This window comes from Monodelphis domestica, chromosome 6, assembly GCF_027887165.1.
Source record: "Monodelphis domestica isolate mMonDom1 chromosome 6, mMonDom1.pri, whole genome shotgun sequence".
NCBI lineage: Eukaryota > Metazoa > Chordata > Mammalia > Didelphimorphia > Didelphidae > Monodelphis > Monodelphis domestica.
Window position 1 is genome coordinate 221,319,367 of NC_077232.1, and position 15,025 is coordinate 221,334,391.

General features: G+C 37.0%; 1 protein-coding gene across 5 annotated transcripts in view; it reads right to left on the reverse strand.

Moving 5' to 3' along the window:
* Positions 1–239: 239 nt before the first annotated feature.
* The window catches only part of ASB5 (ankyrin repeat and SOCS box containing 5), a 90,380-nt gene continuing 75,594 nt past the window's right edge, over positions 240–15,025 (reverse strand). For all 5 annotated transcript variants that reach the window (XM_007496089.3, XM_001364823.4, XM_056802933.1 and 2 more), the window contains 5 exons: positions 14,748–14,855; positions 12,993–13,143; positions 12,704–12,838; positions 5,177–5,368; positions 240–1,721 (listed from right to left, as the gene is read on the reverse strand). In XM_007496089.3, the coding sequence (XP_007496151.1) occupies positions 1,594–1,721; positions 5,177–5,368; positions 12,704–12,838; positions 12,993–13,143; positions 14,748–14,855 (714 nt within the window). In that variant the 3' untranslated portion in view covers positions 240–1,593. The remainder of the gene's footprint in view (positions 1,722–5,176; positions 5,369–12,703; positions 12,839–12,992; positions 13,144–14,747; positions 14,856–15,025) is intronic.

The following is a 15,025-nucleotide window of genomic DNA, read 5'->3' on the forward strand; positions in this document are numbered from 1 at the left end:
CTCTATTTTAATTAAACTAAATTGTTCATTGTTAAAAGCTGCTAGAAGTTTTCTTTTCTCTGGCTTAAAGGGGTAATATTAATTTACAACTCTACTATATTCTCATTAAAACTTAAATTATTAAAAATTGCTCTCTTATTTTGTCAAAACTCCTAATTAAACCTTATAGTAGTTAACTAAAAAATAAACAAAAACCTTTAAATTCATTAAAACACACATATGCACACACCAAAACAATATATTTTGAAAAAAATCAGATTTTATTAATAATATTTTACATTTCACTCAAATATACTTACAACTCAAGGGATGAATACAGTCATATTACCCTTGCAGGCACCACTAGTTTGGAATTAACCCCCATATTCAGAACTCCTCTCTCCTAACCCCATTCCATTCATTCATTATAATCTATAAATACAGCAAACACTACTTTTTATTGTAAACAACAACAAAACACCATTAATGAGGTTTGGATAGAGTGTTGGAGATTTTGATATTGCTTCAGCTTATTAAAATAGTATTCTACTGGTATTTCTTCTTGAAATGCTATAACTTCTAACCAGTTTCTTCTAAAAGATTGATCTTGCATTTTATTCAGTGTTGGCCTGTCCTGTCCCTTGGAGACCAACAAGTGTACATTGCAGCTTCTTGATCAGTTGGGCCACGTTATGAGTCCTACTTGTTTGGGTTACTGCATCTACTTCATAATTCCTAAAATCTGCTCCTTGGGTCTTAAGCTGATATGTGTAAACAATGAGGAGAAATCTCTGATATGGTCGTCAGTCCCTCACAAGGAGGACTTGTGACAGGTGAGTGACAGGCCTAGAGATTCTAGCAGGCACTGTCCATGCTGGATAAACATTTATTATTTTATTTCTTGGACAAGCCCTAGTTAGGCTCCTAATGGCTTTCTAAGTGTTTCTTTCTAAGAATTAAAAACACAAAGTGTTTAATATTCTTTGTAGGTTCTGTAGGGTCAAAGCCATCTTATCTTTCCTTTTTGAAATATTTCTTAGAATGAAAAAGTAAAAAAAAAATTCAATATAAGGAATTTCCTTTAATAGAGTACACAGCTCTGATCCAAGATCTCTCCCTATTATTCTTTCCAAAGCATGACTCACAGACTAGTTATACAAAAACAAACTGCGATAAAGTTTCAATCAATAGGAGTAAGCTACTAACCAGATATCTAAAGAAATACCAATCACATTTTACAGTGTAATGCAATTTAAATAGTTTTAGTAAGTTTGCATTTCATTTCTGTTTCTATTTGAAAATCAGATTATATGAAATGTAGAGGCTTTGATTTTTTGTCCAACATTAACAAAAGTATTCTCTGGACTAGGTGATAAATCTAGACCATACATGAAATACAAAGTACGGTGAACAGGTTAACACCAACTAAAATAATTTAGCATCCAATGAATATAGATATTAGACTAGAACTCTCTCCACAGCTTCCTTGAGGGCTCTCACCCCTCACCCACCTTTTACCTCATCTATAGTATATTTGGATCGGAAACATACAGCATTCTAGAGAACAAACATCAACATTTGCTTTTAGAGTGATCAAGGGTGAGTTTACTGCTTTTATCGGTATTGCAGGAAGTCTTTCAGGATTGTTGGAAGCTGGAGTTGGGGAACAAGATGCAGCCTTGCTCTTCCTATGCAGTTTCGGATACACAGCCGGCAAAGTTGGCACAGAGAGCTTGGGGTGGCTATAAATAAAATACACAAGGGTTTTTGTCAACTAAGGACCATGTAAATTTTCTGTACTTCAACATGTTATCAAACCCTTCAGCAAAATATGACACAACAGCTAATATGTTCTATGGCATGTTTTATTGACAAGAGTTCAGATCCTTGGATAAAAATTGCATCTTGAAGTTGAAATAAAAGAGATGGTTTGCAATTCTGACTTTCTGGCTTCCCAAGAGGTTGATGCCTTGCAAGATAAGGAGTTGACTCTGCTCTTAGAAGCCAGTTGGTATATAAGCCAAAAAAAAGAATTGTGAATGGACTCAAATGGGGAAAAATAATAATAATAATAATAAAGCATTTTCCAAACTGGAGAAGCATGTAATTTAAAATGAAATTTACTATGGCATCTATATGTAGGTCTGGGAGGGGGGGATGTGTTGTTACATTAAAAAATTGGATAAGTGACTCCATTTTGCCCTTTTTATAAACCATTTTATGAAGCTAAGTTTCAGCTGCTTGTCAGTGGCCTGATTTTGGAGAAGTCACAAGATTACTCCCCTCCCAAAGGTCACCTATTTTAAGGAAAGTCACAAAACCATTCCTTCTCCCTCTCAAGTCAGAGTCCCCTGATCTGCTCCACCAATAAGAAACCAGGTGTTGTCTCAACCCCCATAGCCCCATTTTTACCCGTTTTTAGTTGTATATTATATTGTTTATTAAACTGTAGAAACCAATAGTCCTTGGCTACTAAGAGCCTTGGTTCCAGTTTGTTTCATCAACTACATGCTTTAAGCAAAATTAATTAATTACAGTAAAATAAAGAAATAAATCAATCTTTGGATGTAATTATTTGGGTTCTTTATTCCCCTACGACAGTGGGGGTAAATGGGTAAAAATGTTCCTCCTTATGTTTTGGATAGAATGGCCAGAACGTCAAGCTGTGAGAATGATGGTGGGACCCAACTCTTTTTGTTGGTCTCAGTGTACTCAGTGCAGGAAACAGGAATGAGCACATTTGGGGATGGGAGTAGGAAGCCTGGACCTGTGACTTCACTGGTGTGGGGACTGCCAATGGGTAAACTCCTTCCAGTAATACAAACTAGCTAGATATATCTGCAATCGAATTCATTCCTAACTTAAGATCTTAAGAGAGTTGCCCAGAGCTCAGAGATCACTTTGGGGGGGGTCATAACCCCAGGTGACTGTAATTAATTTCGGTACTCTTGAACTACGATTCCCAGCACCCCACTCTCCTCCGGTCCTTAGTGCTGACGTAGGCAGGATATAAATTCTGTGTAGTTCCACCTCTCTCACTCTTCTGTGAACAGTCTGGGAGAAACTCCTCTTTACTCAGGCTATACTTTTCCTCTATTTCAAGTGATTATTAATAAAACTTAAAAATATAATACTTGGAGTTTCTGGATATTAATTTTAATCTTACATTCCTGAACACCAGTGTCTGCTCTCTGGTTATTCCTTCTGGTCTCTCATCTTGCACAGAGCAGCCCTTAATAAATGTTTGTTGAATTAAAGCAGTACAGGCTCCAGAAAGCACTAAGCAAAGACTAAAGCAGAACAACATAGTCTCTTTTTCCAAGCTAATAAATTGAATTAGGGGCACCTGGGTGGTACAGTAGATAGAGTGCCAGGTCCAGTGTCAAGATGTGAGTTCAAATCCAGGTTCATACATTTATTAGCAGTGTGACCCTGGGCAAGTCACTCAACTAGTTTGCCTCTGTTTTCTTATCAGTACAATGAAGATAATAGCACCTAGCTCTCTCCTGGTGGTGTTATGAAAGTCAAATAAATGCCTGGCTCATAGTAAGTGCTTAATAAATATGGAGTGACTGACTGACCCCTTGTTTTATAGAGGAAGAAAGTGGATCCCAGAAACAAAGGAATTTTCCCAAGGTATGTTCATAATAGAAGCAGAAATTATCAAAGTCTTTGTTGTGTTAAACAGTGAAAAAAATCAATTAATGACATATCATTAAAGGCAGTCTGAATCAGGCCGTTTGTTTTCTCAGAAAAATAATGACAATGTACATATTTCCTGGAAATTATGTTCTTTAGAAAGTAATACACAAATTTTTAAAGTTTCTATGTTTATGTCTGAAAATACCACTTATCATTCAACAGGGTTGTTTTTATTCAATATTGCATTTAATAAATAAAAATAAAATAGAAGCCATATCTTACATTCTTCCTCAAAAATTCCTTCCTTCTTTCTTCCAGCTTCTGTCACAACCCATTAAATCAAATTACATTTTACTGGCATTTAATTACATATTGTGCATTTATTTTGCTTTTTCTGTATATGTGTATGGGCTTTTATAAACACATGGCATTGTTGAAAGAATTTTCCACTGGGAAGTGGTAGACAGTATATCTACACTAGAGTCTTGGTTCTGCCCCTGTGTGATCTTGAGACTCACTCTCCTTGGGTCTCAGTTTTCTTATGTGTCCAACCAACAAGGGGGATGGACAATGAGATCCTTAAGGTGGCTTCCAGTTCTTAAGATCTATGTTTCTTTTAAAAATCAACTAATTCTGTGAGTGGAATTAAGAAGAGAGTTCCAGTGAGCTCAAGATGAATTCCATGTTGCATTTATGAGGAACTAAAAGGATCCCAGAATTCCAAGATCTGAGTTAGAAGGGCTTGAAAGGCCAAATGATTCAAACCCTACCTTACTAAAAATCCCCCCCACCCTACCCCCCCAATAATGATGTCTTTAGTAAGTGATCATCCACTCATTGCTTGGAGACCTTTAATGAAGGGAATCCCAGAACCTCTTCTAGTTTAGAAGTTCTCCTATTATTAGGACATTGGAGGTGGAGCCCACAACCCTCTGAAACTTTTGCCCACTACTTGCAATTCTGTCTTTTGGTATTAAGAAAAAGAAGTCAATCTCTTGTTCACATAACAAGCTGAGCTACTTGGAAGACAGTTGTAATATTTCCTTTAATTAAGTTCTGTCTTCATAGGACAACCCAATTTTACCCAACATCAGCATCTTTTCACTATCTCATTTCACCCTATTCTGGATGCTTTCCAAATTATCCAAATCCTCCTTAAAATATAGTGCCCAGAGATGAACATGAAATGCCAAATACGGTTAAGATTACTTAGAGATGAAATGAGGTCTCTCTTAACTATGTTCAGGCATAACAACTACCATCCAATAATACAAGGGCATATATATAATGGCAAAGAAGCTTCTCGCATTTTGGGTTCCAGCATTAAAATTCTTTCTCAGCATAATTTTCTTGTTCAGCTTCTCTACTGCAATACAGCATTGAAATATGCTGTTCTATGAATTTGAAAACTATAAAATACATCACATCAAATCAACTTCCTACTTGAAGAAATGCACACACACACACACACACACACACACACACACATAAACAAACCATGGGTTTAAAAATTCCAAACATTTTCAAGAGTGTACATATAAAAGTCCCCCATTACCTTCCTGCTGCAGCAACATCCTCTCCACCAAGCTTTTGGGAGTGGCTACATCCACAGGCCGCTGAAGCTCTGTATTTTTTGCATTGATGTCAGCCCCAAATTCAAGCAGGGCACCCACAATCTCTATACTAGACTGCTGAGCGGCTGCATGTAATGGAGTGTCCCAATATTTGCCTTTCTGAACATCAGCACCTACATATGGAAGGGGGAGGATGGAGAAAAGACTATTAAAATCCTAAAAATCCTAACTGTTTATACTTGCAACTTAGAACTTTAGACAGTCCAAAGACTTCTTAAGCAAATTATTTAGGCAAGTAATTCTGTAAAGAAATTATGAATGGTTTACAATAATTTTATAGGATCAGTATTAAATGATCTTAAGTAGTCTTCTATAAAATGTCCCTTTTATTCCCTATCAAATAAGAATCAATCAGGCAGCAAACATTTATCAAACACTTCCTGTGTTCCAGGCACTCTGCTAAGCTCTAAAGATACAAAGAAAAACAAAAACAGTCTCCACCATCAAGGAGTTTATGTTCTACCAGGGAGCCTATGGAAATATATTTGTATACACATATTATGTGCATATACCCGTATATCTCTTTGTTCTACTTCTCGATTGGAATAGCACTGTAGCATTGTGTTTTACTATTAATTAGAAAACTAAAATATATTGCATCAAATCAATTCCATACTTGAAAAATTTCACACACACATACTAGAATAACCATGAATTGAAATATATATGTATTCATATACATATAATATATATGAAATTCTCTTTATTGCTTTTATGTCATTTATTGTAAAATCAAGTCATCTCATATAGATTGTATCTGTAACTAGGATGTTAGAAAGGCTAGTCCCAGCTATTAATTAACTGTCTATAAGCAGTGATTGCTAAGAAGAAGAGTTAGCTTAAGAACTCCTGTTATCAACCTTGTAGTGAGATAACTATATAGTTTGACTAAATCCTGATTCTGGATGAAGATTATAGAATCAATCATAAAGTCACTTGTAAAAATAGGATTTAAAAATTTTAAAATTTTGTATTTATATATTAAAATTTTTAATTTAAATTTATTTAATAAATCAAATTTAATAAAATTTATGATATTTATAAAAATAATATTTCCTTTTCTAGCAATAACTGGGTCATCAGATTTTAAGACTCAAAGAGATAACTAACTTTTTTGAAGAGTAAAATTGTATAAGGGTTTTAGTTATAACATCAATAAAATGCTTGGATTTTATATTAGAAGTTATCAACTATTAGCTAACATACTTTGAATATATGGGGTTTGTTCATCAATGATTTATATCAACTGTCAAAAGCCTATAAAATAAATGTGAAGATTCACAAGAGGTCTTTCATCACAGACTAGGTGTGATGAGACCATTGACTGTATCTGCCCACAAATAAAGTCAGTTCAAGCTCAGAATTATAGTCCAGTTTTTCTTTATTTCTTTCAATACTGACTAGATGGATGATAATTTTAGAGGGAAAGGAAATAGTATCTGGAGAATCAGAAAAGGCTTCCTTCAGGAGGTGGTAGAGTAACTGAATCTTGAAATAAGCCAGAGATTTCAAGGGGCAGAAATTAGGAAGGAGATCATTACAATCATGAGGAGCAGCTAAAAAGAGTAATTTGGGGGCAGCACAGTGGAGTGAAGTCAGGAAAACTCATCTTTCTGAGTTCAAATCTGACCTCAGACTCATAGTAACCGTGAGACCCCCAGCAAGTCACTTAATCCTGTGGGCCTCAGTTTCCTCATCTGAAAAATGAGCTGGAGAAGGAAATGGCAAGAAAACTGCAAGTAGGGATCACAAAGAATTGGACATGGCTGAAAGGACTCAACAATGACAAATAGAGGGTTTGTATTTGTTCCTAGGAATAACACAGCCACTGGAATTTACTGAACAGGGATAGTGAACAGGGAATCACTTTTGTGCCTGTGTGGAGGATAGCCTGAAAGAGGGAGTCCAGTTAGAAGACTTTTGCAATTAGACTTGGCAATAGATGATAAAGCTTGAACTAGAGTGGTGTCTCTGAGACAGGAGAGGAGGGGACATAGGTGAAAGGGGGCACATGTTCTAAAGAAAGAATCCTAAGACTCGTGATGCACTGGCTATGTGGAGTAAGCAAGAGTAAGAAGTTGAGGAGGACATCAAGATGGAGAACCTGGTGCCTGAGAGGAAGATGGTGACCCCCAACTCCAATAAAGAAGTTCTGTACTGTGGTGGGTTTTAGAGAAAAAGGACACAATTCTATTTTAGGTATCTTGAGTTTAAGAGCCCTAGTCGATGAGGCTCCAGACCGGAAAGCTGACCAAATACATCTAGGAATCTCCTGCATAAATATAACTGAATGCATGAGAGTTGATGAGATCACCTATGACATGGTACATGGTACAGGCTCTTAACCTGGGATCCATGGATAGGTCTCAGGAGATCTGTGAACTTGGATGGGGGAAAATGTACATACTCATTTTCAGAAACCTCTAACTAAAATTTCACAGTTCCTCTAATTTTGGATGTAGGTAACAAAAACTTTTAAGAGTTCACTAGGTTATCAAAAGGACCCAGGACTCCTCAAAAGAGGTTAAGAACTGTGGAAAGGAAACTAGAACACATTCTGAACTTTCTGCCACTGTGTTGGAACAGGCAACAATGGGAATATTAGAGAGAGAAGAAATTGACAAGACTGACAGTTGATGGGGGAAGGAGCAACTGGGAGTGGCAGTTGGTCTTGTGACTTGAGTACTTCCTTCCTGGTTTTGGAAGTGGGAAGGGCTTTGGCTTCCCAGTCTGGATAGAGTGCTTTATTTTCTTCAGCCCAAAGAGACAGGTCCAACTAGATGTGAAGGTCAGAACTTTTTTGTTACTTGCTGTCTACTACTATGATTTTGAAATTAAGAAAACTAGTACAAATATAATATAGACAGAAATAAGAGAAAACCTCCACCAGCCTGTGAGGCCTGGCCTCAGCTCTAAAGCTGAGAAAGACTCCAACCTTATTTAGGGACCTCCCTCTTCCCTTTTCCCTGATACCTCTCCAATCCGAACTGGTTATTAAAATTTCTCTCATTAGAATATCGCAGTCAGATAAATGGACTATCTTTTCTGGAGCATAGAGGGAGCTGAACCTCAGTTCAGTCATCCATTACAAAAGTTCCTTATCAGATCCCTGCTGGGCAACCAAATTCTGGGGAAAGGCTTGTCTCTCAGGAGGGTCCATGTTTACCTGCTCTGGAGCAATTTCAGCAACAATACAGTGAGAAGACATTCCTGTAGGCTATCATAAGTGGCTCATTTCTTGGACACCCCATTTTGTTCAAAATATAGCCTCGTGGCAGGGGGCATCTCTCTCCTTTGCCTCACCAGTAGCCGTATTCCTTCTCACCCTTCAACTCCTCCATTCCCTGCTACAAACCTTCTGTATCCCCTGTTTTTTCAATCCCCCCCCCATCTTTCCTTTATAAATATTACAGAACCCATAGTATAGAAGAGAAAGAGAAGAAGGTCTAGGACAGTTCCTTGGAGGACAACTATAGTCAAAGGATAAAGATATAGCAAAAGAGACTGAGAAGAAAGATTCGGACATGTCAGGAGAGAACCAAGAGACAGAAAGGCCACCAAAAAAACCCAGAGACCATCTAGGTGAAAGTGGTTGGTTAGCAGTATCAAATCAAATACTGCCTACAGGTAAATAGAAGGAGAAAAAGCCATCAGATTGGGCGATTAGAAAATCAATGGGAAACTCTGGAGAAATCAGCTTCCATTGAACAATGGGGTTGAAAGCCATATTGCAGAGGTTGTAAATAAGTGAGAGAAAAGGAAGAGAAAACATCAAGTATAAAATTACTTTTTCAAAGGATTTGGCCAAGAGAAGGAGGAGAGATACAGGACAACAGTATCTTTGTGAGATGGCAGGTTTTAGTGAGAAATTTTTAGGGATAGAAGAGAATTGAGCATTTAGTTAAACTAAATTAGGAGCTCCAGTGTGTAAAATAGTCAGTGCTTCAAAAAATCTCCCTAGCAAAATCCTCTGAAATGAAGCTGGTGCTGAATTCATGTTTATTTGTTGACCTGACTTGAACTGACTTCTTGTCTTAATTTACTATAAAGCAATAGACATGATTTTCTTGGAAAACACAACAAATGAACCATTAAGACAAAAAAAAGTCTTCCCCGTTACTGTATTATTATTTTATTTAAGCTGATAAAGCATGAATTTCATATCTATCTATCTATCTATGTATATGTATACACATACTCTCTCTATATATATATATATCTAGGTATATACACATTCAGCATATGGATGGAAAGGCAAACTCTATTACTACATTGAAAACAAAGCATCTATAGACAGGCTGAATGACAAGAACATTTAAGAGGCAAACTTCAATTTTTCTATACTCTACTGCATGGCTAAAGGGTTCTAACAAATAGCCCACCAACAGAGGGAGTGATCAGTGAGATCAGAACCCCATCAAAGGGTTTCAGGGATACCCATACCCTTGAATGTTCAGGAAGGTGGAATCCAAAATGAGATGTCCCTCAAATATTAGACCACAGGTCGAACCATAAATCCTGTTCTAGCTGGAAACCAGGAAGTATGGTTCATAGACTTTATTTGATTTATCATCTTTGTGTCTTTGGGCAACAAAGACTTTTTAGCCTATTTTCTTTGATCTGCAAAATACAGATGCTAGCAGTTCCTGCCCTATTCTGTCTCATACAGTTGTCCTAAATACCTTATAATTAGGTAGGGTATATGAAATTCCTTTGAAATTTAAAGTGCTACAGGCACGCAGGACAGTTTTGAAAGTTACATGTTAAACTTACTGTAGACATAAAAGGAAAGACAGACTGTATGAAATAGAAATGTGTGGTTTTTCCTCTTATTCTATTCTATGGTGTATATGGAAATGCCTATTTTATTGGGTGTCTGTTTAGTTTAAAATAGACAAAAGGCAAAAAAAAGGCAAGAAAAAAGTAGCAGGGAAGGCCAATTATTTTTGTTTCATTTCCTGGGGCTCTCAGTGATAGAAATAACTTGAGTAAATCTTCCATATTATCTGTAAAAAAAAAAAAGGCTTGCACTGGCAAATGGGATTTGTTAAGTCTGGTTCAGTATATCATAAGTAGAGATGGGGAAAAAAATTAAATGCTAGACAAATATACATTACTTTAAAAGTTTGTTTAATAATAATCTGGTAGGCAATGTTTGGGTTATTTGAATTTTCATACTGCATTCATCATAAATGAATGCATTTTTATTAAAGTATAACCACATTGTTCCTTCCATAAGTTTTCAGTTTCTGAAATGGTATCCACAAATAACCTTAAGTATTTTTTAAAAAAAGAGTTTCTGAATATCTAAATAAGATTACTTTGTATAGACACTTAGGTTTTCGAATCTTATATATTTACAATTCCTTTAAGAGACTATTTACACAACATATATTTTTTAATGAAATGCAATATGCCATATTGAATCAATGTTGGAGTCAGCAAAAATCTGGATTCAAGTCCTGCTATGGAAACAAGTTAGAGGTGTGACTAAGGGCAAGTCACTTGAGTCTCCAGGTAATTCCCTAAGACTATAGTCTAACGGTAGGATCTTGTTTTATTCAACCAATATTTTCTAAGTTCCTTTGAATAAGTCGGAAATCATGCTTAATAATAGGAAATTCCATTATTTAATCAGTCTGAACATACCTGGTTCTTTGTGACTTTTCCTAGGCTTACCAGAACTACCAGCATCCCTACTCTTCTACTTTGGGGCCATTATTAATAACTAAATAGTATTAAGGAAACAAAGAGAAGCATTGCTCTGACAAGGACACAACTTGTTATGGGTGAGAACTCTGCACAAAGACTCTTAGGGAGCTAATGTTTGGTGTAAAACAATATAATGACTCATATTAAGTAATGACTCAGAGTGAGACTGAGCAGGATTGGACAAACTGCTGCAAGATTTTTTTATGCTGCCTGGGAAAATGGCATGGATTTGGCACATAATGAAAATTTTTATTTCATGGATTTTTCTGCCCCCTGTTTTATTAGCAATGCCATATCCTCATTTCATGTGTGTTGCATTTGTGTAAAATGAGGTCATACAGTAAATAAGATCCAAGTTGTAGATGTGCATTGATGAACAGATTCTTTCCATCAGGGAGGGTATCATACTAAAAGAGCTCTGTGTTGCACAAATTCCCATTTCCTCTCACAGGTAATTGATCTAATCTCTTCATAGTATAGACTTAAAACCAACAGAAATTAAATATATATATATATATATATATACATATATATATATGCATACTCACACTTTAAGTACATATATTGGGAGGGAATAGAAGATAGAAGACATCCAGAAAAACTTGACTTTTGCTGTGAAATACAAAACTTGTCCTTGCTCCATATTTTCTTTTTACACATTGGTACCAACATTAACAGCTAGAGCTAGGCTTCAACTGTTCGGTATCATTATAGTGGTAGACTATTAAGATCATAATTGCCATTTCTGGGATAATTCACAATGTGGGTTCCATGAATTTAAATTTTTCCCCCATCCATCCACTATCTTAAATGTAAAAATGTAAAATAATTATAATAATAGCATTTATCAGACACTGTGCTAAGTGCTTTACAAATATTATTTTATTTGATCCTCTCACAATAATCCTGGAAGGAAATTCTATTATTATCCCTATTTTTAAGCTGAGGAAACTGAGAAAGAGTTTAAGTGACTTCCCAAGTCTCATGTCCGAGATTGGATTGGACCTCAGATTTTTCTGACTTTAGGCCCAGTGGTCTATTCACTGTGCAATAGGAACAAGGAGGGTAATAGGGCTGAGATGGTAAGGAAAGGCTTTTCAGAGATGGGGAGGTTAGAGCTAGGTCTTGAAGGAAAGGAGAGAGCACCTCAAATAAGAGAAGCAGTCTGTGCAGGACAGCTGAGGTGGGCCCTACGCAGGTATATTTAGGAAAATCTGAACCCATCAGTCTGGTTGGAATGCAGGATCTGAAGAAGGGAAGCGTGAGTAATGGCCAAACGGCTTCTATTTGGCTTTGGTGGGATGTAATCTGGGACAAAGCTCAAATTTCAGCAACTTGATTATGCTGCTTTTTCCGTAGCAGCAATAACCAAGAGGTACAGGGCTTTCTATGTCCAGTATAACCCAAATCAAAATGATACCATTTTGTTATTTCAAGAGAAGTATTATTCTTGTGCAGGTTTTGATGTTCAATTCAATAAGAATGATATTCTGGTAGGTCAGTTGAACATTATAGCTAGAATGGTTTCCCTAAAAAAATTTCTATGAAAATAAGATATACTTAGAAAAATGCTTAAAAGCAATGGAAATATGGAGAAATTGCTGGCTGTCAAAATGCAAAGTAAATAACAGAAAGCACTTTAAGGACATATGGAGACATATACCTATTATAGACACCTATATATTAATTTATAGACATCTGAAAAATCTTTATACACATACACATAAAAAATTTACCTGCATAAAGAAGTTTTTGGATGCAGTGGTATTGCTGTGCTATACAAGCCACATACAGAGGGGTTCCCAGGTGAGGAATGTCTTGGTCAACATCTATGCCCCAGGATATCAAGGCTTCTAGACATTCACAGTGACCTGCCAATATACAACATGGAAGAGTTTATTCTTCTTCTGGAGAATGTACCTTCCTTGCCCTCTTTTCCTGGAGCTACACAATACACTGCATTCTCTGAACTAGTCTTCCTTCCTTCCCAATGGACCAGCCACATCTGGGATGCTCATAGCCTACCTCTGCTGGCTGCCTCGTGCATCGGTGAGGGAAGGCATGATTCTAGCTGAGCTTTAGCACCATACTCTAACAGAAGTTCAACACAATTGGCACTTCCTCGGGAGCAGGCATTGAATAATGGGGTCACACCATCGATTGTTGTTGCATTCACCTAAAAGAAATTGGAGAAAGCAGAGAATGGGACTACCAAAATCAAATATGAAAAGGACTTCATGTATGTGTGTGTGTGTGTGTGTGAAGTTCCTATGCCACTTTTAGAAGAACGAGTCCTTTTTTTTAAAACTTAAGACCTAAAATGAGTCAAATTTCTAATGACAAAATGCTTAATTAGAATTGGGACCATTTACAATTCCTGTTGTTTTCTTTCTTGTTTCTCATCACGCAGGACCCACAAAAAGGGACTAGAGATAGCAGTAATGATTCCAATAGGAATATTCCAAAATTACTGACTATTCCAATTCCAATATTCCAATAATACTGAATATTCCCTTGTCCCCAATATATTCCCTTTTTAAAAATTTAAATATATTGAGATACAAATACAAAGGCTGATTTTATAGTAAATTTTTGCAATAAGCCAGTGTTGATTGACAGAACAATGGGAATGCAATTATGTCAGTCAGGGAAGGAAAGACCTGACTGTGAAAATAGATGACTGCTTAAAATGGGGATCAAAAAGTGGGATGGAGTGGCAGCTGAGGCGCCCAGTGGATTGAGACCCAGACCTAGAGATGGGAGGTCATAGATTCAAATGTGGCTTCAGATACTTCCCAGATGTGTGACCCTGGGCCAGTCCCTTAACACCCATTGCATATCTCTTACCACTCTTCTGCCATGGAATCAAAACAGTATTGATTCTAAGAAAGGGTTAAAAAAAAGTGGGATGGTCAGGCAGTGCTAGATTTGTCAAATGCTGGGGATACAAAATGACACAAAAGATAGTCCTTTCCCTCCAAGAGCATGCCATTCAACTTGTTCTCTTAGAGAGCTGTCTGAGGTCCTGAGGCTGGGCTACTTTGTCCAAGTTCTTAAGGAGATTATGGTTATACAAGGGTAATGTTGCTGGAAGACGGGAGGTGGGAGTAGGATGGAGTCACATCAGATTGGGGGTTTTAGTGAAGATTCCATGGAAGGAATAGTAACAACAATAAGAGCAGCTAACATATAGTGTCTACAGTGTTCTAGGCACTGCACTAATCATTTACAATTATGATCTCATTTGATCTTTATGACAACCCTGGGAGGTAGAGACGAGTATTCTCCTCATTTGCAAGAAGAGGAAACTGAGGCAAACAGAGATTAAGTGACTCTAGCTAGTGAGTGTCTGAGGCTGGATTGGAACTCAGTTCTTCCTGACTCCAAGCTATCTACCATACCACTGGCATTGGAGGTGATACTGAATGCTAAGCAGGGTTGTGAATAGAAGTAAGATAAAGGGCATCTAGGGAGAAGAAATAGTATAAGGAAAAGAGCAACAGCAGAAAAAAAAAAGCATGGGGAAGTTTAGTTGGAATACAAGAGAAGATGTACATATAGGAGTAGGGGAGGAAGATAGGGGAGGAGTCATAATTTGGAGAGCCTTGAAAGTCAAACTAAGCAATTTGTACTCTGTTCATGAGGCAAATGGGAGACACTGATTTTAAAGCAGAAAAGAGCTATGATCAGAGCTGAAGTCCAAGCGGAATCTAGCATTAGCTACAGAAGACAATTTAAGAATGGAGGGGTTTCAGGATTGTTTTCAAAAAAGTTACTTACATTGGCTCCAGCTTCAAGAAGAGTCCTGGCACAAGCGACATGATCTCCCAGGCAGGCTTCATGCAGAGGAGTGACATGGTCGATCGTTACCGTATTTACATTATATCCCTAAATGTGACATAAATAACTTTCAAAGATGAGATGGAAAAGCATTAGGCAAAGCCATCTATCATCCATAGCAGCTGAGAGGAACAAGGCAATGGAGAATCTGAGACTTCTAAGGTTTCCATGGAACAGGAATTGTTTTGTCTGAGAGGCAAAGACAGCCTGAGGAAACA